We start from the raw sequence: 25,985 nt of genomic DNA on the forward strand, positions 1-25,985 counted from the left end.
TTAAAAGTATAAGTCTTTATTATTTAAGACATTTGGCAGATAAGATCTGAATCTAAAAAGTAAACATCTTTTCTAATTTCTCTCTCTGTCTCTACACATATGCTGTTAATTTTTCAATACAGCATTCATACAGTGAACTCTATCAGAAAATATCAATAAATTGCACACAATTAGTGTGAAAAGAAACCTTTTCTGTTTGTTTCATTAAAAATAGTAGCATTTTACTGCAGCAGAAGAAATATGTCTTGCAAATGTTATAACTCCTACATATTTTAAGTTTACACATTGCACTGTTTCAAGCAGCAAAAAATACTCTTATATAACTTCAGAAGTACAACAAAGAGACAACATAAACTTGTCCCTTTAAGGGAGAGACAACAAAAAGCCTTTTATGTATTGTCACTTGCTGGGAGTCTTGGGAGAATTAACAAAAAAGAACTCGTACTTTATTCCTTGTCTGACAAAGCAGCGGAGGAAACACTCATTTCCTTTCCCATTATTAAAGGCTACCATATTTCTGCCTATTAGAGAAAAACTATTACATGTAAAAGCAAGTACAAAACCTGTTTGGTCTTCCTTAACCATGGTATTAATAGATTCTTGGAATACATTCAGATATCTGCTGCTAAAAAGCTTGTAGCAGAGAAAGAAGTTTCTGCCGTTCAGCTGAGATGGTGTAAATGACCATAGGAAATTCCTTAGCTGATTTTAGTGCTTCAACTTTCTTTCTGGACAACATTTAAAAATATATGGGTATTTTTAAAATTTCCAAATGATAAACGGAGCCTACTTAGATGGCTTACAACTTAAAAATGTCAGTGATTCTCAGTTGAAATATCACTGCCACTGTTGATATGGAAAATTAATTTGTTTTGCTTGTTTTATATCAGGGGATTTGGTGGTCTTGCCTCAGTTCTGCAGCAAACCATCACTCTTACATGTCATTCTGTATGTGTCTGGTCTCCCTCCTTTCTGAGAGCTGGGTAAGGTGCCATATGTTCCTTTCACTGTCTCTGGCTGGAGATGACCTTATCTGTCATCTCTGATATCTGTGATGACTTATTTCCGTTTTTGTCTTTTTTCAAAGAGGCATTAATTCCTAGGTACTCACCACCTTTGTTATTTGAGGTTTTCTATTTCTTTATAGGTTTGCACATCCCATCTTTTTTCTGCCTCCAGCTTCTTCCATTATAAGTATTCTATTTTGGAGTTTTCTATCAAAAACATCTGCAGGTTACCAACAATGATTCATTGTTAGAACTGTTAAATTATACTTTGCACTATTAAATAACAGGATATGGCATCAATGAAACTGAATCTGACACTGTTTCACTACAATCCCTTCCAGTATGGATGGTATTGCTTTAAAATAACTTCCAGCTATCCCACTGAATTAAGGGAAAAAGATTACCAACTCTATTGTGACCTGCTCAAACTTGTGCCACATAAACTGCAACCTGGAATATTTCTCTAGCTAAACAAGTCTGACTATGTCAATCAGCTGCTTAGCTGAGATACTCCTTTAGCATATCTATTCCAGCAAATTGAGAACATTAAATTATGTATTTTTGCCATCAACATAAACAAGTCTATGAGAGATTTTACCTATGCCCTTTTTTTTTGCCACCAGGACATACTCTTTTGTCTCCACTGAAGTCATGTCCATTGCATATCACAAGCCTCCACAGTTAATCTGGTATCACAGAAGCTACGAGGGCAATATAAAATTTTACTAAAACTCTTTTGTTTGCTTTTTAAATCCACACATACCCTGTAATTTTTAATACATTTTTCTCTAACATCTTCAAGATCAGCGCTCTGCTGTCTTTTAAAAAGAAGTTGACATAGGGGTGGGATCTTGCTCCAGAATCAGTGGAGCTGGGCACCTCCTGCCCCAGCCTGGGCTAACGGCTTTAACTTTGCAGGCTCAGCTCTTCAGATACATTTTTGGCAATGACAGTCCACATTTTGTTCAAGTCAATCATCTGTTTTTTTGGTCTAATCATTATTTATGTCTGCCTTTCGCTTTTGGTCACTCACAGAAGCAAAGGCTTTCATGGCATTTCTTTGTTTATTGTATGTTAGGTATTGCCCTAATTTCTGCTGCTGTCGGTAGAACCACCTGCAGGTCTTCCTGGATTTTGTGCTCTGCCACCTTTCTCCCCTCAGGGCTGTGCTGGTTCTCAGTCCCACGTGGAACATCAGGATGTTTGCCACCCCCTCCAGATTTCTTCCTAGGGTGGACAACTTCAGTTGTCTCAGCATGTCAGCAGGTTAGCCAAGATTTTGGGCTACTGAAAGACTGGGAATGAAGTTTTTGTTTACAGTTCCAGCCACAACCCAATCCACTGTAGGAAACCAGAGTAAGTTCCTAAAGGCACACAGCTTAGACAGGTTGCATATTCCCTTATAGTTCCACATTCCTTTGGTTAAAAGACATCGCGCTCATACATTTCAAATATATGTGTAGTGCATAGCTCAAGCCTTTGTAATGCAAATTTGTAGTAAACTTATTCTAAGTAAACAGTGTCTGATGTGCGTTATGTGTTAAAGAGATTTTAGTTACTATAGGAAATGAGGTGACAATCCAAGAGGTTTTTTTTCACTGACGCTGCAAATTCAGATGAAAGCTCTGTTTAAGTATCTCCCTGTTGTCTTTTGTACTGTTGGATATTCAGTTGTCCCAGAGCTCCCAGCTGCCCCATTCGTCCCATCAAATACTATTCTTGCCTTTTGGTTATTACCCAGCAATATTCACCCTGGGCCCTACACATCCCAGAGCCAGCTGTGCCTGCTCCCCTCGCTTGTAGCATCCTCTTCCCATACAGCTCTCTCTGGTGCCACTCAAAGATCACATCCCAGAACTACACCACTTCACCTGATGCTTTGTGTAAGTGGTATGACCTACATCGGTGAGTACTTTCATACCAGCACTATGCCACGTGTTGGTGTAATCACTGGTAAGACAAAGCTGTGCCTACGCTAGGACTTGTTTACCAACAGAGGGAAAACTGCATTTTACTGGCACCATTTCCAAATACGTTTTCCTGTATATTGGCAAAATTAGGCTTTTATTTTAGTACAATAAGCACCTTACATAAGCGTAGCAAACAGAACTAGTCAAAGTATTGTTTCTGCTGCTGTAACTAGTTCTGTAGGTGCAACCATACTGGGCCGGGTATGAGAGTACCGGGTCAGAGCTCTGACTTTGATCACTGTATTTGCAGAGGACGCATTCCAGGCTATAACAGCAAAACCTGCTTATACCAGGGTATCTGATTTTCATGCACAGTTGATTCTACTATTGGTAATGATTGAAACAAAATTAGGAGTGCTTTCTTGGCATGTTATACCTAGTGGTATATACTAAATGTAGGGCTTTTATGGGTACAGCATCTGTGAATAATGATGTCTGCTGGGGGTGTTTTGTTTGTTTTAATATGCCAGTAAAACTTAAAAATAGGTTGTGCCTAAACTGCCTAATTTCTGTTTCTTGTCTATTAAAAGCACAGCATTGATGAGTTTAGGTTTGTCATTCATGAATGAATTAGGTTTTTAAAGAAATCATCAAAACAATAAGGGATGCATTAGAAAATAATGTTGTTTGTATCGCTACATTTAAAGCCTCCTTTTCTTCAATTACACAAATAGTACGAGACCCAAAACAATTGTTAAAGGTCTTTTAAAGAAGACTAAAATCTAAATATTTGAGCCAACAGATGTTTTTTTAATACCGTGAACATTCAAGGAGATTATTACTGTATGTTTTAGCCTTTCTTACAGATAGGAGAGAAAGAAATTAGAGAGTTTAAGAATTTTAAAGCACCTCATTGTTCTGAGGAAGAGAGATTTTTCTTCTGATTTCAGTTCTATTTTTAATGCCTTAACTGGCATTTTAATCTTCCTAGAGTGGAGACTACTCATTTGTTACCAGATTTTTGTTCCAGACATTATTCCATAGCTTACCATGGTACCAGGAAGCTTTGTGAGCTTTAACTGATAAATAGGAAAGGATGGCAACTTCCGACCTTTCCCCTTTGGGCAGATTGCCATGTTTCAGCACTTTATTAGAGTAGAGGGAATTAGAGTAACAGGCAGTTTTTTGAATCCAAATCTGAAGCTATGCTGACAGTGCTTTTGCTCTGTCCTGCGACTCCAGAAATTAATGGTGGGTATGGCAAGCACACCCAGCAAGAGAAACCCTTGAGACTTGTTGATGGTAAGCCCATGTTGCCAGGGCTCTGAGCACACCAACTGGATTTACAACCTTTCCCTACTCCTAGGGGTTTCGCTGTCTGTACTCAAGGCCAGCTCGGACATGGTGGTGCTCTGTAACCTTGGATCAGGGTGCTGTGAAAACAGCCAAGTTGCAAGAAAGAGCTATGAGAAGCCTCGCCTGGGTCCTGCGCTGTGTTCAGGCTCAGGCCCTTGCCTGTGGTCCTTGCCTAAGCTACGCTGTAGCTATGCTTGGTCCTTGCCCGAGCCTACTACGCTGTAGTAGTGCCCAGCCTTGCACCCTGCTGATCCTGACCTTGCCTTGCTGACTGAGCTTCCTAGCTGCAGCTTGGACCTGCCCTGTCCCTACAGACTCGCCTGGCAGTCATCGGACTGTCACCGACCCTGGCTGCCATCCCTGGGCCTGCCCCCTCGCCTGGCTGGGGTCCTGCCAGGAGGCCCCCTGCTCAGTGCGGCCACTGCCCCTGCTGCCTCGCCAGCACCCACGGCTCCCAGCTCGCCTGCCCTCGCGGGGCAGCCCAGCCCTCGCTGATCCCCGACATGGCTTCCTCAAGCAGGAGCTCTTCATTAAACAGCTTTCTTCCTCACGGATAACCTAGGTTGAGGAGCTCTGCCAGCCCTGTGAAAGCAGACCAAGCTGCCCCGAGAGACAGGAGCCTCAGCTTTTTATAATGCTCAAGTTGGACTGGGAATCTTGTTGAATTACTTGAGGGGAAATTTAGCCAGCAGCTCTGGACAGTTTCATTTCCCATTTGCAAATCATAATGCTGGAAAGAAAGCATAAGATATGAACAAGGTTTATTTTGTTTTTAACTGCCATTTTGATTTCTCAGAAAGCGCTGCCCATCAGACCCCAGGTTTTCCATCAGAAAAAAAAATCTGGAAATTTTAAATGTAATCACAAATTTTTGTTTAATGGTTGAGTTTCATATACAGGCACACTTATCACATTTAGATTACAAAATTATTTCAGCTTACAACCCCAAAACTAAAAGGAAAACATCTTAAAGCATTTCAATCCCAAGATCTCAAGCACTTTATAAACATCGCTGAATTGAAGTTTATAGCTTTCCAGTAAAGTATGAACTGTTCCTTCCCTGATCCTATAAATAGAAAACGAGGAAAGGCTAGGGTCATTTACTCAAATGATGAATAGCCTTTTATAATTAAGGTATTTGTTTTGGACTTAGTGTCATTTCATGACCATCTAACAAAGCTAGAACTGTGCTCCTGCTTAAATGGTGGCATATTCCATTCCCCACTTATTGGCCACATTTTCCTCATGTCTCTCCTGTTTATCTTCTTTATCACTTGTTTGGCTGCCCAGTGAACTAGCTAATGTTTTCAGCTGAACCAAACCAGGAATTAGCTGTAAACCAGATTAGGTCCCTGATCTTGCTGAGAGGCTGTGTGAAATCCCATCCTTAGAAAATATGCGTTATATTCCCAGTTTTGCTACAGACTTCTTGTATGACCTTTAGCAAATCCCTTAAGCTTTCTCTGTTTCCAGTTGTGAAATTGAGATAATTATATTCCCCAGCCTTTTGGTATGTGAAGATTTATTTATTAATATGCATGAGATGTTCATATCCTACCGTGATGAAAGCCATGGAAGTTCCTAGATCAACTCTTTTATATGTTTGAGTTTTATCCATTCACAGCTACAGAGAGTTCATTCTCGCTAAAAGCCTCAGTAAGCCAGACACCTCCTCAACATCTTGATGATATTAAACTGGAGTTCAAAAGCAACAATAATCTTTAGTCCATTGTCATCTTCATGGTGACTATACCCTAAATTCATTCAAATCATCATTGTGATTCCTGCAGGTTCCAAAAGGCAGTTGTTGCAAAAAGGCTATTGTTGCCAATACATGAATGGCTAGTGTGTAAATATTCTAAATGTATGCGTAGTTCTGAATTTTGAATGTTTGCAATGTATAATCATTGGTGTGCCATCATGATTTAGGTAACGAGCCACTGGTGCTAAGGTGCTGGAACGAGCTAGTCATTTTTAAGCTGGTGATTTTCAAGTTTTGGCTGATTTGGTAGCAACAGCAAGTTAACTGCAAAATGCATTCTCATGGTCTTATCTGAAAAACTGGACGGGGAGGATGTGAAGACTTAACTACCTTAACAGTGGTTCCTACCATGCAATGCTAGCTGTGATGTTGAGGAACGAGCTCCATTGAGACTGAGGCTGCGTCTGCTCTCCAGCTGTGCTGAGAAGCTCACATAGGCTCCATTATTCTTTTAAGTGATGTCTTCAATATGCCTGTCAAGGCCCCTCACGTTCAGAGTGGTTGAGACAAAGATGTGTGCGTTTCCTGTATCTGTGACCTCAAAAATAGGATGGTCAAATAAGAAAATACTTAAGAAAAAGGTTTTGTGTTCACATGAAAGAGAACAGTACTTCATTCTGCTTCTAATAGGAAGAGTCACTAATCACAGTGGCACGTATTGTGGCACTGACTGTACTTACCAGAAACGCAATGGAAGTTTCTATTGCAAGGACCGGTAACAGCTTGGGGTATGGCATAGAAGGAAATAATTAAAAGGCCCATTTGACTATATAACAATAAATTCTAGCTTAATGGTTACTGATTCAACAATCATTAATATCCAGAACACAAAATCTTCCTACCTGAGTTTAAGGAGTAAATTTGCTGAGTGGAACAGCTTGCAAAGGTTTCAAGGAGCAGGGGGAAGAAAAGAGACAGAGGCATCAAGGCCTTCAACCTGGGAAAAAAAATAAAAGTGGTGTATCTTGTAAGGTCACTATGGTCTGATAGACATTAACTTCAGTGAGACTTAGTAAGAACACAGCTGACAGTGACTTCTGAATCAAAGGTTTTCCAGTATCTTAAGATGCTTCTTGTAACGTGAATTGCCAAGAAGTTTCTCATGTCTCTGTGTGAGCAGAAACTAACCTAAGCTGCAAGCTTTGATGAAAGCAGGAATCCTAGTGACAATGATGGGCATGTCACCTATTTAATTATACATTCAGTAGAAGAGAAAGGGAGGTTAAAAGCATTTAGTCCACTCCCATCAGCACCAGCTACTGTTGTGTTGGCCTTCATATCTCATAATGTCATTTAACACACACCTGTCCCTCACCACTACCAAATCAGAGGCTTTTAAACTTTACATACATAATTGCAGAGGGCTGTGCTACACCATGTGATGGTCATAACTGCAATACTAGGCCATTTTTGGGGAGAGAGGATGGTTTTACTTCATGTGTTTCTTTGAGGTAGAAGTGATAGGAAAGAGAATAGTTCCTTCTCACTCTGATTTAGTCTATGCTAGGTTAAATGGCTGTTTAGGTTGTATCTACTGCCTTTCTGCTCAGAAAAAAAGGAGTGGGTGGATGCTATCCCTTGTGTATGCCACTAGTGTATGTATCGTTGCTTATGAACCACAGTCCTCGTGCCTGTCTTAGACTTTACAAAGGTAGGTTTAAAGCTAATTAATTGGTCTGAAATGTTATTGTAAGCACCAATGCTATTCTTGTCTAAATCCTTCAAACCTAGAAATGAAGTCTGAGTTATTTTGCTCTAAACTCCCCCCCCTCCCCCCGCCATCTGCAGAGGTTACTGCTGGGTGCTATTGAAAGATCTGAGCATTGGCTTAACTCTTCTCCCATAGTGGCCTACAGGGTTTTAAATATTGCCAGTTTTGATTGTAGCCTGGCTATGTAAAGCCCTTTTTCACTTTGGAATCAATCATTTGGTGACTGGACTCAGTAACCCAGACAATCTCTTGGAGTCTTATGTCTTCAAGCACTAGAAAGGCCAAACCATGCTCAGACGGGACCGTTCTGGACTGTCTTCAATTTGGAGAATAGTGATTTTTAAGTGAGCCCTAGGTCTTTCTCTGGAATCTCCAAAATCTGCAGATTGCCATTCTTTTCAGCATCTGAAAAGTCTTGTGGAAGAACTACTGCCTGTAATGCTTTGAACAGCAGAGCCTTCAGTTCTGCAGGGCTGTCTTCTATGTCTCCAGCAGGGGACCTGCTTTTCAAAGGCAGCTTGGCCTACTGGCACAGACCAACCACTTCGAGGTCGTGCTGTTGCCTTCTTTTCTATTATCTTACCTGACTCTGAGCCTCTGATATTTTTCTTGAGTTGTACCCTGAATGCACGGAATGTTTCCCACAGGTCACACTGTTTATAAAATTGCTACCCTGGAAAGTTCTTCCTGTAAAAGCTGCTCCTTTCAACAAATTGCAGAGGGCAGGTGCACTCTAGAAATTCCCAGAGTTGTAGGATTAGTGGGACAAATTAGGACAACAATTGGGACAAAAATTACTATAATGGTATCAGATGTAAACCAGCAGTTTAGATAATGATATGGCAGAAGCATCATAGAAATTCATGGCTCAGGAACTAAAACCACCACCTACCCCCCGCCACCACCCGCTACGACTGAGTACAGATGGAGAAGTTGGCTGTTTTCCATCAATAGTGAGTAACCCATTTTTCTGTGCTGATTGATTTGGCCTGTGCTGTTGCTGTCTTACTCTTTTTTTTTTTTCATGTTATTGCTGGCAGAAAGGTCTTCTCTACTAATAACAAGTTTGTCTAGTCTTGGCATTAAGCTTAATATTGAATGACAATTTAATACTTCCTCTTCCAAGTCTTGCTGACCTTTAGTTTTGTGGCAGATAATTTCTAATGTGTGTATATGAAAATATTTTAATCACCTAGCTTTTAAAAACTAGATTGAAAGGAATCATTAGGTTAGCACAAAAACGTGCAATATTTTTTTTTCTACTAGTAGGAGCCTCTATACTGAGCTTAACTGTTGCACGTGAGAAAATGGAAGTTCAGTGCACAAATGATTCCATATTTGCAAGCTGCTGATATACCTTCTGATGAAATGTTAAGCAGTGGTGAGAAGTTTATGCTTCACTCAGCTTTCTCAGCAACACAGCAAAACAGAAGTAACTTGCTTTCCTTTTTGGAGTAACTTCTATTAACGGAAAGCCTTCATTGAATAAGCTACACAAAAAAGTTTAGTTAGTAAAAGAAGGTTATCCTGAACTGAACTAGGGCTGAATAAAGTATCTAATAGGTTGTGTTATACGTATCTTTTTATGACTTTAAATCACACTTCATCATACTTCCTAACCATTTATGAGATTCAGTTCTGCTTTTAATCAGTGCTGACTTTGAAGGCTTTCCTGCTCACATATTTTCATTATTAGTTCTAATTACCTTAAATTCTTGCCGTAGTAGGAAGTGTGGTTTTAAAAACTATGGAAATTTTTTCTCTTCCAGATCTGCATCTTAAAATACAAAGCATTACAAGTAGGAGCGAGACTGTCGACTGCACAAATAGCTATTTTCTAAATTATTTCATAGTAAGTAAAATCCCAATATTATACGGTGACACCACTAAGAAAGTGGGGAAAAAAAAATGTTAATTCTGTACTAATATCAATAGCAGATTTCATCTAACCACAATTTTTTTTTAATTTCATCTTGTATAATGGGAAGCAGTAGAGAAGTTTAATTATGATTCTTGTCTTGAATCATAAAGTTTAATCTTAAGTTTAAATCACTTGGTTCTGGTTAGCTAAGGGGAACACTTCTTGACTGTGCACAGTCCCTCCTGGTGGCGTGAGCTGAGGCAGTGCCCACCCTGAGGTGATGTGGTCCGGCTCTGCTGCCCTCCCTGGAAAGGGCCACTCATGTCAAGTGGCGGCTTAACCACTTTGCAGGACCGGAGCCCTCATCGCTGATGAAAACAAATGTTTTTTTCACGTCCTCAAATTTAAATACAAGCGATCTTGCAGCAGCAGTGCTCTCGGCTGTCACACTTGTATGCTTGAGAGCTGTGCTCCCAAGATGCCTGTGTGCTTATGTTACCGGCCTAACAGGTGCCTTCCAGCACCCCGGCCATGCGATGTGGCTGCCTTCAAGCCCTGCCCTGGCCCCCGTGTTCAGCCCCGGCGGCGTCCGGAGGGGCGCCTGGGGCCCTGCCGGGAGGGCCGTGGCCTGCAGCCCACCGCCCTTCCCGGGACCTCGCAGCGCTTCCAGCCGCGAGAGCCTCACACGGAGCGGCGGGACGAGCAGGGAAGGAAGATGGCCGGAGAGGCAGCCAGCCGGCAGGCAGGTGACGAGGCGCTGGAGGAGGCGGCGAGCCCCCGGGGTAAGCGGGGCCGCGCCCCCGCAGGAGAGCCCGCGCTTCTCCCTCAGGCGGAGGCGGGTGAGGGGGGCGACCACCGCGCTCTGCCGGCGCCGCGCACCGACACCGGGCGGGGGCCGCCGGGCCCAACAGCCGCTCTCCCTCTCCCCTCACCGGCACGGGGCGAGCGGCCGGGGCCGGCGGCGGCGCCCGCCTCTGCCTCCTCCCCCTCGGTGCCCTGCCTCCTCCCTCCGCCGGGCGGCCGGCTGCGCGGGGAGGGAGGGCGGGCAGGCGGGAGCGCGGCCGAAAGGTGTTGCTGGAAGGGAAGTTTGAAGAAGGTCGTCGGGTGCCTGGGCGCTTCGGCAGCATCATGGCGGAGCCGGGCGAGTCGCCGGTCCACGTCCAGCAGCCCCAGCCGGCGCCCGCGCCCGCCGCCCCGGCCGTCGGCTGGCCCATCTGCAGGGACGCCTACGAGCTGCAGGAGGTTATCGGTCAGTGGAGCGGGAGAGCGGGGAGGGCGGCGGGGGGTGCCGCGGGGCGGAGGCAGGGGATGCCGCGGCGGCCGGCCGGCTCCGGGCCTACCGGCGTTCATCCTCCCGCAGGCTGGGGCTCGCTCACTGCGGCGGATGCGCCCGGCACTGCAGTGGCGCCGCCGCCGGCTGCTGCAAACTTTATCCGCCCGGCAGCGGGCGGGCGGCGCGGCCCCGGGGGGCGGCGGCTCCTTCTAGAACCCGCCGCGCCCCGCCCGGTGCGGCCCGGCCCGGCCCAGGGTGCCGCCGCCCCGCTGCCTTGCGGTGCATCCTCAGCCGCTGCACCGCTGGCTGCCGCCGCCCGAGCCCCGACCTGCCGGTTTGCACCGGGACCCCGGCAACTCTGCAAATGCGCTCTCTGTGCTTTGTGTATCCGTGTGTGTGGCCGTCCGTGGGTGCACACATGTGCGTGCATCCGCTTAGATTACTCTGCATTTTTCCGGTGGTTTCATGGGGGAGGTAAATCTCACCCCTAGATCTGCTACTACCGTGGTGACTTCCTTTTAATTTTATATATATATATATATTTAAGCCCTTTCCTCTTCTCCCTAACTGTTTAATCTTGCCCCCACCCCCTTGTGCCCCCGGCCCAGCTGCCCCCCGGTGGCACGTAAGGCCAGCGGGGGATTACAGCTTCGTTTCCCCCCAGCCAGCCTGGTTTTGTCCCGGTTTGCCGTGTCAGGTTTAACCCGTCTGCCGCCCACCTCCCTGGAGGTAGGGGGCTTTCTGGTAGTGCGCTTCAGTACTTCGTTCCCGTGTCCAGCTAACGCAGATCAGATGTGTTCGGTCTTCATCCCCTATATTTAGATTGGATTATTTTGAATTTTACGGTGTGAAAAGGTGGCTGTTGTTAACAGTATGTGTGATGGAAAGTTTTTTGTCTCCTGACCTAGATGTTGCTTGTTGCTAATAAACTACTTTGGGAAAACTTGCTTTTATTTGTATGTAATGTTTTAAATCTCCAGCAAATACTGCAGATGGCAAAGGCCAGCTCTAAGGCTGTGATTGCTATTCCTTATGAACGAGGCCACTGAAATGAAAAAAATCCAGGAGTCTTGCCTGCTGATGCTGTTGGTTATCTATCTTCAGTATTACACACCAATTGCTAATTGTTGTCAGGCTGATGACAACCAGGACTACATGTTATTGATATGGGTTGCCAGTTGTGTGTACTCAGCTTTGTCATTAAGCTTTTTATTTTCCACAGGCAGAAACAAAATAGTTGAGAAGAGTACTTCTTCCTTAAAATGGGATGGCTTTCTGTTGACCCAGGTGGTGCTTTTCTCTTTGTTTCTGTTTGCACTTCTAGGCTGTGAAAAGGGACTGAGGAGGGATGAGGGTTCAGGTGTTCAGGTCCCTGGAAGTGGCTGGCCTGGACCAGACTGGTGCTCAGCGTCGAGCCAGTGCTGCCAGCGGAGGCTCTGCCATGGGCATGGGTTTGCTGGCCAGAGGACTTTGTCCTAATTTGGTCTGGGGAATGGATCTACATTAGCCAAGTAGAAGCGATTCTACTAGCATAAGCTGTATCTTTGCTGAGGAGCAAATCCCTCTTCTAAGGTAAAAAAGGCCTCAAAGGTGTTGGATTAATCCTTGTCTAGGGTGTGACATGAGTCATATGAGTTATTTAAATAGTAGTTATTTTCTGTTGCAGTACCTGTAGAATGCCTGGGTGAGAGTTTCATTTAGAAACTCCTTTCCACTTTCTCCTTTCCACTTAAAAGCTTGTATCTTTTGGTATGTAAAATGTATTTCTAAATATTTATATATAAGTATATATCCATTGTACAGGTGGATGCAAAATAGGAGTAGCAAATACCTATCTGTAGAGAAACTTTATTGCTAGTTTCCTACTGGTGCTATTAAACGTTGGTATTTTTTCTTTAACTAAAGTGAATGCCTAGTGAGGAAATTAAGGTCAGGTTATATTGAATCAGATTCTTGGGTACACTGAACTTGTCTGATTTCAGTTGAACATTCACTAAGCTTAGGTCGCTTACATGAGTTTCTCTCAAAGTCACTGAGATTTATTTTGTACCACTTAAAAATCTTGTGCTTAGTCAAATACATCTTTTTTTCATTAACAGCTTGTATTTGTTGTCTTAACTTACAGGAGACCCACTATGAGATTAAATTTAGTCTCAATACCATTAAAAATAGAAAAAAACCACAAACAAGCACGCCCCACCCCGCTTCCTCTGAAAAAAACCCCGCTTATAAATTCTATGCATTTGACCAAACGTGGACATAATTTTGGAGATGTTGGATGAATGTTGTTGCTTTTAATGAACCTAGTGAGGGACTCTTAAAGCATCTTTTTTTTGTACCTGAGGGAGGGGAGAATGATACGCTCTGAACTGGGTTCGGCAGCAATTTATATCCCTTTGCATTGGCCGTGCCAGGGTTAATTGCATTGTGAACATGAGTAGTTCCCACTTGCTGAAACAGAGCCCTTCACCTCTGGAAAGCACTACATACCTCCCCCTGAGGAGCTGGATAGCATCTTCAGGGATGGGTTCAGTTACAACAGCCCTTTGCCAGTTAAATGAGAAAAATAACAACATATTGAAGCATCTTTGTGGGCTTTGCAGGAGGAAAGGTACACAGAGTGAGGTACACCAGGATGGTTTATCACAACACTTCCCAACAGAATAGGCTTTATATCGTATGGTAACTAAAACCCAGATGCAGAATGACTTCAATGGCCTGTTTCAGGGGGTGTTTAAAAGTTTTGGTGGTGATCACCAAATGAAAATCATTGTTAGTCACGTGGGCTGTCTCCAACCTGCTAAATCCGCAGGATGAAGCAGTTATGCTCTTTTTCTGTGTGAGAACGTGAACTTTTCTTATTGCTCATGTGTGTCTATCCAAATGCTATTTTGAAAACCAAGGCCACATGATATGGATTTGAAATGATGCAGCTTTTTTTCCTTCTCTGTCTGTTGCTTCCTTCATGATGGTTGGGAGGTTCAAGTGCCTGTTAAAGAGAAAATGCTGGCTTTAAGGAGTGCTTCTTATGAGATGTTATTCCACATGTGCTTTATTTTTAAGGTGGCTAGCCAGTTCTTTGTAAACTCTTGGTGTGCGGTTTCATGATACATTTAATCTGCTCTAACAGGCAGCTGTTGAAAGGATCGCATTGATCTGACAGAGAACTAGTTCTTCTGCTGGGTTAGTTTTCTGTTGGATCAGGTTCCCTGTTTGACTTGCTGCGTGATTGATAGATCTGATGCAAGGAGGAGGCTCTTTCTATTAATGCCTATATGCAAATCTTTTCTGAAGCAGGAAGAAACCGTTCTGATTACTATTTGTAAATATGTAGGTTAGAGAGTTAAGAGAAGAGGAAGTTCTTACATTAATTCAGATTGACACAGGCTGTCCATAGACATACACATTTGGAAGTTAGAAGGGGATTCCTAATTTAGGACAGGAGGATCCAAAGCAACCTTCTGGTAGGAGTTACAGAGATAAGAACTGTAATTTCTATTAAGGGAGAGCCAGATTTAATTTAGTGAAGACCTGGGAGATGTCTTTCTGTGATTTTAATGCATTAAGTTAAAATGTGTAGTGGATTTTAATGTGTGTGCTGGGGTTTTTTTGTGAGCTGGATATGGCTTAGAATAAAAAAAAAAAAGCTAATAAAAGCAATACTGTGAGAGATGTTCTTCTTCAGTTTGGGTTTATAACTAAGTATTCTGAATAAAATAACTGAAATAGATTTCTCTGAATTTATGTCACTTACATATGCGGGGTTTTTTCCTCCTCAGAAGCAATAGAAATCTTCACAGAACAAACGTTTAAATGGTAATCAACATAAAAACTTGAAAATTGAATAGCGTTAAAATTGTATTTGTACCTTTCAAATTGTAATGAGCCCTATATCACATAGCTGAGACAAAGCAGCATTAAATATAGGTTGTTTTTTGTTGTTGTTTTGGTTTGGATTTTTTTGTTGTTCTGTTTTTAAAAGGTTTTTTAAATTGATATGAACAAGTGGCATTGCCTTGTTTTTGGAAAACTACATTGGTGTTGATGCTCTTCTGCTAGATGTAACTTAATGTTTGTCAGCCTGCATTGATAATTGTGGGAGGAAGATTCTGTTACGGAGAAGCAGTGGATTATCTCATGATTAGGCTGGGTGCTAGCTTTCATTATAAAATCATATTTTCATCTCTCCTGCTGCAACTGACTTGGAAAATTAATTTGGCTAGAAAACAGCCAGAATTAATTGGAAAATAAAGGGTTACTGCTACGTGATGGATTATCTATATTGGCTGCAACTCATTAAAAAGGTTACCTTAGTTGAACTAAGGCTTTCATCTAGTTTTGCCTTTCTAACTTTGAGCTCAAATGTGTCTTGTGGTTTGTTGCCTCATAAAGCGCAGTGTTGCTAAGTCAAATGTGTTAGGATTTTGAGTAGAACAGGTTACCATTCGAGACTGTTCTGCTGATTTTATGGTTCTTATTGTAAGCAGCCTGCGAGCCACTCTAGTGTAATGGCTCAGGGGTCTTTGTTGGTGTTTCTATGGAATGTTATTTACTTTTTTTTTTTCCTTCCCCTGCTGCACGTGTGTTGCTAATGGCTCTTTGTCTGACAGAGAATAGACTCTCCTATATTTCTTGTTACCAGAGATCTTTGACTCTGTAGAGAGGTCTCTGATTATGATGCTCAGGAACTGATGTTCAAGTCTGTAAGCACAGTGTATGCTGTTCTGAAAAGCCTCTCTATAGTTAGAGGTAAAATTACAGTTCTGTGTTGTTCTGTTAATCAGATGCTTGTGTCTCATTCACACTTTCCAAAATTTCTTACCCCTGTGCTTAATCGGGACTTTTTTTTTTTTTGGTGGAAAAAAACAGTTGAAGGGCTTTCTTTTGCAGTAATTTTTATGTGTATGCTGCAAATTAGATTGGACTGTGCTCAGTGAAATACCACACTGTAGCAACTAAAGCTATGGTAAACTTTGATATTTTCTCTTGCAGAGATTTATTTCCAAAACCCTTGTAATTCTTGCATAAGAAGCTGCATAATTTGATAAGTAATACTTAACACTACCTAAGATCTTTGTACTAAAACTTTGTGTAAAAAGAAAGATGTGCCTCCCTTAATTCTGCTCCAAAGCAAATTCTATTCCTTACCAATCTTGAAAATTACCACAGCAGCCTAAGCATATTGTATATGCACATATTAAATACAGCCTTCATAACATTAATCATAACTTAATACATCTGTAGCTTGATGGGAAGAGTTTATTATTTTGTAAATTAAAATTTTACGTTTTGGGAAATAACTGGTCAAGATTTTCTGTCAGCTAATAACCATTTGAAGAAACTGTAGAAATGTTAAATCCCCATTTAGTATTTTTATAAGGAATGGCTTTTAATTCAGTTGTCAGAATAAAGATGGTCATGGTGCAATTTAAAAATACCTTGTACAACACTCACAGTGCTGTGCTGCTAATGAGGCTGTGCAGAGCTGGTAGTTGTTAATTATTCGCCTTGTCTCCACATGATAGTAATAGTGTTGGGGAAGGGAGCTCTGTCTTGGCTTTTTTGAATGAAAATGAACTTTCTGCACTAGAAATACCCAGATTGGAGACAAGGCTGTAGTTTTCGTTGCTTCAGAGAGGTTAGGCTTTGTAAGCGATTCAATGATCAAACTTTGTTGCATAATTTAGTGACTTTTAAAAAAAATTTAACTCATGCAGTTGGAATTCAGACTTGTCAGGAAGAAGATTAATTATATTTTACAAGGACCTGAATGGCGTGAAAATAAAGAAAATTATACATAACTTGCTTTGGGTTTGTTGAAATTGCAAATAACCAGCAAATAAAGCTTGTTTTAAAGGAAATTTGTTAACTGGAAGGGTAAAGGAGCACGTAATCAACATATCAGGTAGTTGGCTGTTGAAACTATGTAATGATAATTTACAGAAAGTATGCTATGCTTTCCTGCTCTTGGAATCTGCCTGCCTCCTTTATGCTTAGCGCTCCTGTCCCTGTGCTTTCTCTCTCCCCCCATTCAAGTTCTTCCTACGGATAAGGTCCAAAACCTCTGAGGCCTGGGAAGTCCTGGCTCCACAAGAGTTGCTTGAGTGCTAGAAGAGGAGCAGTTCTGCTGATGAGCGTGTGGAAATCTGAAGGGATTTGATTCTCACTGGGCCTTAAACAGCAAGGCTTTGCAGTGGGACCACTGCTTGTGACCAGCATTGTAAGGGTGCTTTGATAGCCGGGGCCAAGTTCAGACCTGGGAGAGCAATTTTAGGTTGGGTCATGTGTTGCTCTGAAACAACATTAGAACTGCTTTACTTTTTTTTTTCTTTCGGTGAAGAATCACTTTCCCTTAGGTCACAGACTAGTTGTTTTTTTCCAGAATCTGCTTGTCAAATGGAGCTTCTCTTTGTTACATGGAAACAAACCCACATCTGTTCTGACTGGCTTGAGGGCCAAAACCAGTGACCTCTCCATGCAAAGGAGATGTGGGTGGCTGATATAGTGGCTACATGCGTAGGCTATATTTCATTTTTCTGTGATCCTTTTGGTTCTTTCTCTCTCCCCCCTTTCCCCCCTTCCCAAATAATGCAGAACTATAAGGCAGCAGTAGATAGAAGCTGGTTTTATTTCCAGTAATAATAGCAATTCTTGACATTTAAAGGATGGACCTTAAAAATCAAGTTAAGTTAGTTACTCTCGTTAACTTCTTGGGTTTGCTGAAGTCACTGGGATACTGCTGAGCAGCAGAGGAGTAATCTCCTTGCAGAACTTGGAAGATAAATATGTCAGTAGGAAATTTACTGGTGCCCAAAATTAAAAGCAAGATTTGAATTTTTTTCCCCCTAAAGGAAATAACACTTGAGAGAAGTTGATACTGCTTACCCTGTGTAAATAAATAATTAGATTTTTTGAATGTGGATCTTTACTTATTTCTGCCTTTTACAGCACAGCCTTGCTGGTAGGATGAAATCCTGAGAGCTCTGCTGGATTTCACTGTTTCTTGCTACGTTTGAAGGTCTTTGGATGTGTGTAAGGGTCGCACGGTTGAAGCTTGTGGGTGTAAGAACGTTACCATCCAGCAGTGGCAGAATGAAGCAGTGCTGACATGAAATATTTGAGAAAAGAATTGGCTTTAAAACTTCTCTTTTCCCTTCTTATATCAGTCTCTATATGCACTGTACTAGGTTCTGTGTTGTTGTGTGCTCAACTCCATAACTGACGCAACCAGTACATGTTGAATGCTTGTCTCTTGCCTTCTTTTTTGGGTTTGGCTGCTGTCCTCCTCCCTTGCCTAGCCCGGGGTTGTGTGGTGGTGATGCCACTCTTCCTTCTCTCTCCCACCTGCTTCCTCCTGCACAGTGCTTTCTGGCTGGAGACCGTGCTGTGGTATTTAACATGTGCCCAGGGGACTAGGAGTGCTAGACTGAAAAGATGGGGGGGGGGGGGGCGCGGGACGGACCAAAAAAAAACCCCCAAAACCCAAACAAAAACCTGCCCTGGGACAGAAAATATAGTAATGAGAAAAACCAGGGAGGGTATACAAGGAGAAACAAGCAATCGTTTGGTACCTGACAGTGCAGGAGGAACCTAATTTTTCCTGAAACTGCTGTCAAGTCAGAGTTACTTTATGAGAGCTGGTTGCCTTTCAGGAGGAAATAGGTAGTTGGGGGATGGCAGTAAAGGGGAAGAAGCTTAATCTTCAAGGAGAAGTGTGCATGCTTCCTGGCATTTAGGTAGACTTCAGTTGACTGGTGACTGTTTTGTAGAAAGTTTCCCTGGCAGTGGCGAGATGCTGACAATGCTGATGATTATAACAGGGACTGAATTTAAACTTATTCCTGTTAGTGTCTTGTGCTTGCAGCTTCTGAGCCACTTCAGCCTAATAATAGGAAATTCATTAGAGTTAGATTAGAATCACCTGATGAAAATTTAATTATATGATAGCATTTATATTGCTGCAGCTCTTCCATTGTTTCATGAGAAGGAGGATGAGAGATAGGTAAGTTTTTTGCTTGTGGTGTGTGGCCACAACGGACTCAGATTCTAGCAGGCATGTTCTGTTGGGGTGAACTAGCTGAAGATGCTTTGTAGCTCAACATTGCAGTATTAATTAGAGATCTTCATGACAGTGCAGTAGCAATACTGCCTTTGTTTTGGTAGATTGCTGTTCTTCATTCTCGGAAGAGAATGATGCACTATGTGGTGACATCCGGAAGACTTGGAAAATATTGCATTCATGGTATTAGAATTGTTCCAAGTGTTTACTTTCAAACTAAACGAGAAACAATAAAATATGCCAACTAAATCAACACCAGCATTTGTTTATAGTGCTACTTCAGAAATGAACAGTAATTCTCTCTTAACAGCTTTTTTTTCTAGGCAGGAAATCTGGTTAGGCATAGCAAATCTTCAATTTATCCTGCTTGTATAAGGTGAAGTGGAGTTAAGCGGAGTTCTGTGGAGTTCAGATGATGCCCTGGTAAGGTAACTTGGTCCCACAGTGAATACCAGATATCAAGTTCTCGTGTAGTTATGCAAAGCCGTTTCCAGTGTGAGTTTTGCCTTCCAGATGTCAGGATTTGTTTGCATATTGAATAATGGTTTCTGTATTGACGATGAAACAACAGGGAGAATGAAATGATCACAATCCATGTTTCTTTTCTGAAAATATTTTAACCGAAAATTAGATCTTACAGTTTGTCCTAGGGGGAAAAATATCTGGCCATGTAACATAAGAGAGTATTTAAAGATTGTAGTAGCACATATGATAGGAAAGGTGTTTCGTTTTTATTTTGTATTTTATTAAGAAGAACTGATTCTGTGTTAGAAGAGTGCTAGAAAAAGAAGTTTCCTTACATCTGTGAACTTTGAATGAAAAGCTTTATTTCTGAGGCAGTATCATGCACCTACATTTGATATGATAAGATGCCATTGCTGTTGTAGAGAATGATTCAAATTAACTGCTAAGTTAACTTTTTTCTTCCTTAATAAAAAAAGGTACTTTATTTTTAATGTTTTTTCCTCATAGATCTTTGTTGCGTAGACAGCTGTAGCTCAGGATAGTGATTTCTTCCAGATATGTTATTCAGAGTATGTTACTCTAGAGTATGTATACTCTTCATGGTATTCTGAAAACTCACAGCTGAATGAGGTTTGGACAGGCAGGTAGGAAGGAGATGGGAAACAGTAGAAACCTTAGCCCTGCTGGTCGTGCCTCAGCTTGGACAAACTAAGCCTGTTCAGGGAATTGCTCTTAACAGAGATCTTCCTCAGCTCTGTACTTCAGGCATGAGCCTGCAAAACTCCAGCATGCACCTGGCCACAGAGATGATTAAGGGACTGGAGCATCTTTCACTTGAGGCTGAGCGCTGGGACTATGCACTCTGGAGAAAAGAAGGCTCAGGGGGATCTTACCAATACGTATAAATACGTGATGGGAGGGAATGAAGAAGAGGGAGCCAGATTCTTATCCATAGTGCCCACTGACAGGACAAGAGGCAATGGACACAAATTAAAAACGATGAATCTCAATCTTAACACAAGAAAACTTTTACTGTGAGGGTGATCAAATACTACAGCAGGTTGCCTGGAGAGGTTGTGGGGTCTCCATCTGTGGAAATACTCAAAACCTGGCTGGGCAACCTGCTTTAGCTGATCCTGTTGGAGCAGGGGGATCGGACTGGATGATCTCTAGATCAACCTAAATGATTCTATGGTTCCATGATTTGAAACAATTTTTAGTGGTATCTTTGTGTGAAACAGCAACAAAATAGTTAGTTCAGGCTTTGTTCTTTCAAAGAGCATCTTAAATTTAGGCAGCAACTCTGACAAAAGTGTTCCTCCTAGCAGAAAGGCAGATTTGGAGAATATTTGTGGATTACAAATTGGTTCCACATTGGAATTTCATTAGTATCTTAGTTGTGTCTATGTCTAAGTTTCTGTTGAAATGGGATCAGATAAGAGGAGTGAATCAGTTAATGTTGAGGCCTCTAGAATGTATTTGGTTTTACTTCGAACAAGATACACAGTAGTTCTGTGGACCAAACATCCTAGCTGTCCTTGTTTTTTGAAAATATCCTAAGACCGATCTGAACCATTATGTCTTTCAGGGTGTAGAGCATGTTTCTGCTGGAGCAGAGCTTCCAGTTCAGGTTCCTCCAAAAGGAGTTTAGTTTGCACACACAAATGCAGCTCTGCAAAGCAAACTAAAGCTTTGTGAGGAAGATCAGCGAGAGGATATTTACTTCAAAACTGCCATGTTTGCTCTAAACCAAAATGCAAATGTACAGGCAACCAAATAGTACTAAGTGCAGGTTGGTGCTCCTTTTTGAATTTCCCTCTAACTTCAATGACCTTATCCTCTGTCAGTTATTTCTCTGTTTTTTCTACTCTCTTGAAATTTTGAATTTCTCTTGTGTCTGATGGGAGGCTTTGCCCTTGAATAACAACTGCACCCTGATATATGTATTTCTAAATTGCATTGTTAGTTAATACTTGAAGTATTGCTGTTAAGATTTTCCTGTGAAACTCTTGTGTTGACTGTTCACTCTAGGATAAAACTCTAGACTTTTGAAACAACAAGTTTGGATACAAAATTTTAAAGAGAAGAATGATGTTAGCTTTTCTTTTCTCTTCTAGATAAGCTGCTTTGGTTTAAATTGAGATTTATTACCCAATGTTCTTTTGTGCAGGAAGTTTATTGTAGCAGCTTTTCAAATGAATGTAGAAAAAAAGCTGCTTTTTGTGGTACATATGTTTGAGTGAAGTATTTATGCTTCTTCAGATCAATGAAGGAAAAATGAAATGTCCCTGCTGGTATGCTTTCCGGAGGGCTAATTAGATAGAGGAGGATCTCTCAGATTTCTTGTAGAAACCCCCTCTTCTACAAAAGCCCTGGAGATTTTGTTTTTCTTTTTGATAACAGATAGCTTGAAGACCGTGATTTAAAAAAAAAAAAAAGTGTTTAAAAAGTGTATTGTAAGCAATGATGTGAAAAATATGCTTTCGGATTAACCCGGTAAGAACAAATTTATTATTCTCCCAAAATGTGAGCAAAATTCACCTAGTTTTATCAAACCCTGTAAAAACAGAAAATGTCAAGACCTCTTAAACATACAGTAACACTGTATGAATGATGAGAAAAAGTTTAAATTTAAAAAAAAAAAAAGTGAGACCTGTTAGGTCATTGATGTAGTCTTTGACCTAACCACAGCATATTAAAACAGCAAGAAACTTTCTCTATTTTACACAGATGTTCTTTTGTATGGCTTTTGGTTCTGTGAATTTGATTGCAAGTTTTTGGTACATCTGTAAGGGGGGGGGGTCTGTCCAAATAAAGAGGTTTACGTTATTACCCGAAAATCTGACCTACATGGGGAGCGTGAATGGATAACAACACGACAGACAAAATCCATTTTACTGTTTGTATTAATTCTTAAACCAAGTCGTATCCTTCACTTCAACTCTTTTTCATGCCTTTTGTTGGGAAAATGCAGAATGACTAGGGATTTGTTGGATTCATTCACATCGAGTACAGTACATCCTCATTTCTCACAGTACATCCTCATTTCTCCTTATCACACAACGGCCCCAATGTGATTGCACTCCTGCCTGCAGTGTGCCAGCTGGGTGGCTGTGCTGCAGCTGTGCTGCTGACCATGCTGCAAGAGCAGCGGAAGCTTGGGTGAAAAAGCCTGCTGCAAGTTCTTTGGCTGCTACTCTTTCTGTTTCTTCTTCCCTAACAAATTTGCAGTGTGAGTGAAGTTGGATTCTTTTGTGTTTTGCAGGAAGCCAGTGCAGATCTGATTACAAAACTAATGTTAACTGGAGAAGGGCTCGGGTGCTTCAGAGCTTTTCTTCTCCCTCTTCTGTCTTGTGAGCTAGTTTAACAGATAATAATATGTCTTACATATGTGCCATTATTCCCTGTGGCTCAGTTCTTTGTTTTGGTCTTCTCGAGTACTTTCAGAGAACCTTTAAAGACAATCCTGCTCCTGCCAGCGTATTCTTTTACATAATCTAACCTAATGACAACCTAACAGAGTAGATCTTCCCTTTTTTCCCCCTAGGTGCTAGGCTCAAATAGATTTATTTATTTAGTTAGTTATTTTTCATCATGCCCAAAGAAAAGTATTCCTTTAAATCTCTTTAAGTAACAGACTGTCATGTGCAATGGTACTCATTGTTTGATGGCACACGTATCTTCTAGACCATAAGTTTGGTAAATTCATGAATTACCTTTATATACTGATATAAAAGTGGGAGGCGTTTTAGGCATTTGTTAGGTGAGTACAGCTAAGCAACCTCTTTGCTCGCTGACCTGATACATGCTGTTTCTTGGTGGCACTGAATTCCCAATTCCTGTTCTGCAACTTTTGTAAATTAGAGTAAAATTAGTATCGACATGGAGTATAGTTTATTTTACTCTTATGCATAATGCCTTGTTTCACTTTTCTTTTTGGCAATGGCAGCTCCTATGGAGGGTGATATGATTAAGAGGAGAGATCAGAAGTTGACTTTTCACTGCTAAGTTCAGTTTCATACTCTTTAGTTCATGAAGCTCTTAAAATGCAGTACTTTATATTACTTCATAATCACAACCTTGGAAAACTGATAGTGAAGGGATTGTAAATGGACTAGGTATGTAAAGTGATGGTAAGATACCCCAAGCAGACCTGAAAGCTGTGGGACTTCTGAGGAAAACTTAAGGTCTGCAAACTGGAACAGAGATACTTTCTTTGCATTTCACATTTCATGGCCATTCCAATTGATATATCGTACGTTTTAAGTAGCATATTTTACAAGAGATTTGATGTGTTTGGGGATCAGAATGGAATGCTTTTTAGCTTGTTTACTTGTTTGGTTTAGGTTCAGCTGTATTCATTAAGTTGTCTCTGTGTGTTGGTTGTCCCCCCCATACCCTTTTCTAGCACACATGAGCAGCATAATTTTGCAGTGTGTGAGAAGTAAATTCTGCACCAGAGAACAACATCTGTTTACTCCCAAGAATCTGTTAAGCTTACCAGTTATTACCCGACACTGAGGGGACAGGTAGGTTCTTTTAGGGATCCTTGGCAGAACGATGGTGTCACTAACGTAGTTACAATTAAAGCTTTATTTTCTTAACAAGATACTATGATTAGTATAGAACAGAACTTATGATTAGAATGGCACAGGATTTCTACAAGCAGAATCGGTACAGTACAATTTATAAGTAGTGTAATACAGAATTTACAATACGACTTAACTTATTATTTCTAATCACCTGGGCCCTCTGCAGATCGGGTCAAATCTTAGTACGTGGTTTGCTGTATCAGTATAACAGTCATAATCTAGACTCAAAAATCATGTAAAAGCCTACGAGCCGCTTAGTCCTCAGAGGAAGCAGGTGATGGTGGAGGCATCCCTGGCCACCAGAGGTCCTGGGTCTCCTGTCCAGCAGCAGTTCTGGTCCAGGTTCCCACTTAAGGCTTGTAACTGTTTGATTTTGTGGACAGTGCTCTGTGTGCTGTTACGGTTCCCTGTTCTGTGATGGGGTCATCACCACCACTGGGTTGGCTGGGTGCCTGGGACCTTCAAGGCCGTCAAGGAAGGGAGTAATTGGCCTGGTGCTCAGGAATCCTGAGGCCGGTAGGGAGGGGAAGAAGAAATCTGTTTAGTTTGTCTACTTGGTTCACAGGACCTTCAGGGCCTGATAATGAGGGGAAAGGGAATGAATATGTGACCCGCTGAGTCACAGAGAATGGCTGCTTGCCTTATAAAACGGCGTTAGTTTGCTAACCACATTACCAGGGGTCAGGAGCAGGGGGTACTGGTCATACCAATCTTATCCTGACGCCTCCACAAGGCAAATTCCAGTTCTGATGACTGCAAATTCTGAAATAGTGGTGATTGTGGATTTTTTTATATACATTTTTTTCATTTATAAATAACGCTTCTTATGAAGATATTTGAGATGTGGAGCAGAGCAAAAGGAATTTAATCTTAGGTAGTGTTTATAATATGGGGTTTGCCTAGACAGTCCAATTTGTGTTGGTATAGTTCCCTTTCAACTTCTTTATTTAGACGTCTCATCCATTTTAAATGACAAGTCAGGGAGAAGATAACACCTGCTGAAAGCGGACTGCTTTTGTTTAGGTTTTCCTTACCTGCTGTGGTGCTGACATTTCCTTGGTGTGGATTGCTAACAAATGAGAAAATGCTCTCATACCAGATCTGGAAATGTACCAGACTCCCTGTGGGCTCGCTCCACAACTAGGGTGTAAGAAGACTCAAGGCCATTGAGTACTTACATAATTTTGGTGATGACACACACAGATGGGCATTAAACTGCCTGGATGTTTGGCATCACTCCACTTTCCTTTGCAACACATCTACCCCTTTCTTTCAGTGTCAAGTAGCCAGGTGTGTTTGGAGCATGTGCAGCTTCCTATTCAAAGACAGGCAAAAGGAGAAGCATTGCGGTATTTCTGATGCACTTCTAAAAGTTGATTCTCAACTTCGTTAGCACCTTATCTTACCCCAAAGACTTGAATTCCTTTGTAGGTACCTTCTGAAAAAAAGAGCAGGAATGTGTTTTTTGTCATGTGCCTTATCTTATTTTTGTGATTGATAGGGCTAAAAGTTTTCCAGGGTTGAAATGCGGGGCTGTCAGGTAGGTTGCTAACTGCGTCTGCTGCTGTGTTGTTGTCACTTTGAACACTAATCATGATAGCACAAGGGGATAAAACCATGTTCTGCGCTAAATATAGTATATTCGATTGGAAAACTGGTAAGGGAGCTGGGGTACTGATTGTCTTGCTACTGGAGCTTCAAAGGCAAGACTGTGTGCAGTATGTGACATGACTGTATGGGGTAAGAGGACGTATCTCTCCCTCATAGTGAGGCATGGCTTTATTTCTACCAAGCTTCAACAGAATGTGTGATCTTGATGCACCTACGTGTTGTTGTTTGTCCCATGTGGTTAACAAACACAGTGGCTATATCTTTGGTGGTCATTTATTTTACTTGTTTCAATAGAATTGTGTCCCATGTGGTTAACAAACACAGTGGCTATATCTTTGGTGGTCATTTATTTTACTTGTTTCAATAGAATTGCACTAA

At 41.6% G+C, this 25,985-nt stretch overlaps 1 protein-coding gene across 3 annotated transcripts in view; it reads left to right on the forward strand.

Annotated features, from left to right (window-relative positions):
• The first annotated feature begins 10,115 nt into the window (after nucleotides 1-10,115).
• STK39 (serine/threonine kinase 39) overlaps nucleotides 10,116-25,985 on the forward strand; it is a 107,621-nt gene continuing 91,751 nt past the window's right edge. Inside the window, exon 1 of one of the 3 annotated variants that reach the window (XM_087731644.1) lies at nucleotides 10,116-10,389. In XM_087731644.1, the coding sequence (XP_087587770.1) occupies nucleotides 10,323-10,389 (67 nt within the window). In that variant the 5' untranslated portion in view covers nucleotides 10,116-10,322. Of the gene's footprint in view, nucleotides 10,390-10,521; nucleotides 10,857-25,985 lie in introns of those variants that run through there. The other 2 variants (XM_087731646.1, XM_087731645.1) reach the window with 2 other exon arrangements.

The sequence above is a fragment of the Nipponia nippon genome, unplaced genomic scaffold, assembly GCF_047370975.1.
Source record: "Nipponia nippon isolate SJK-2023a ecotype South Korea unplaced genomic scaffold, ASM4737097v1 scaffold_5, whole genome shotgun sequence".
NCBI classification, from domain to species: Eukaryota; Metazoa; Chordata; class Aves; order Pelecaniformes; family Threskiornithidae; genus Nipponia; species Nipponia nippon.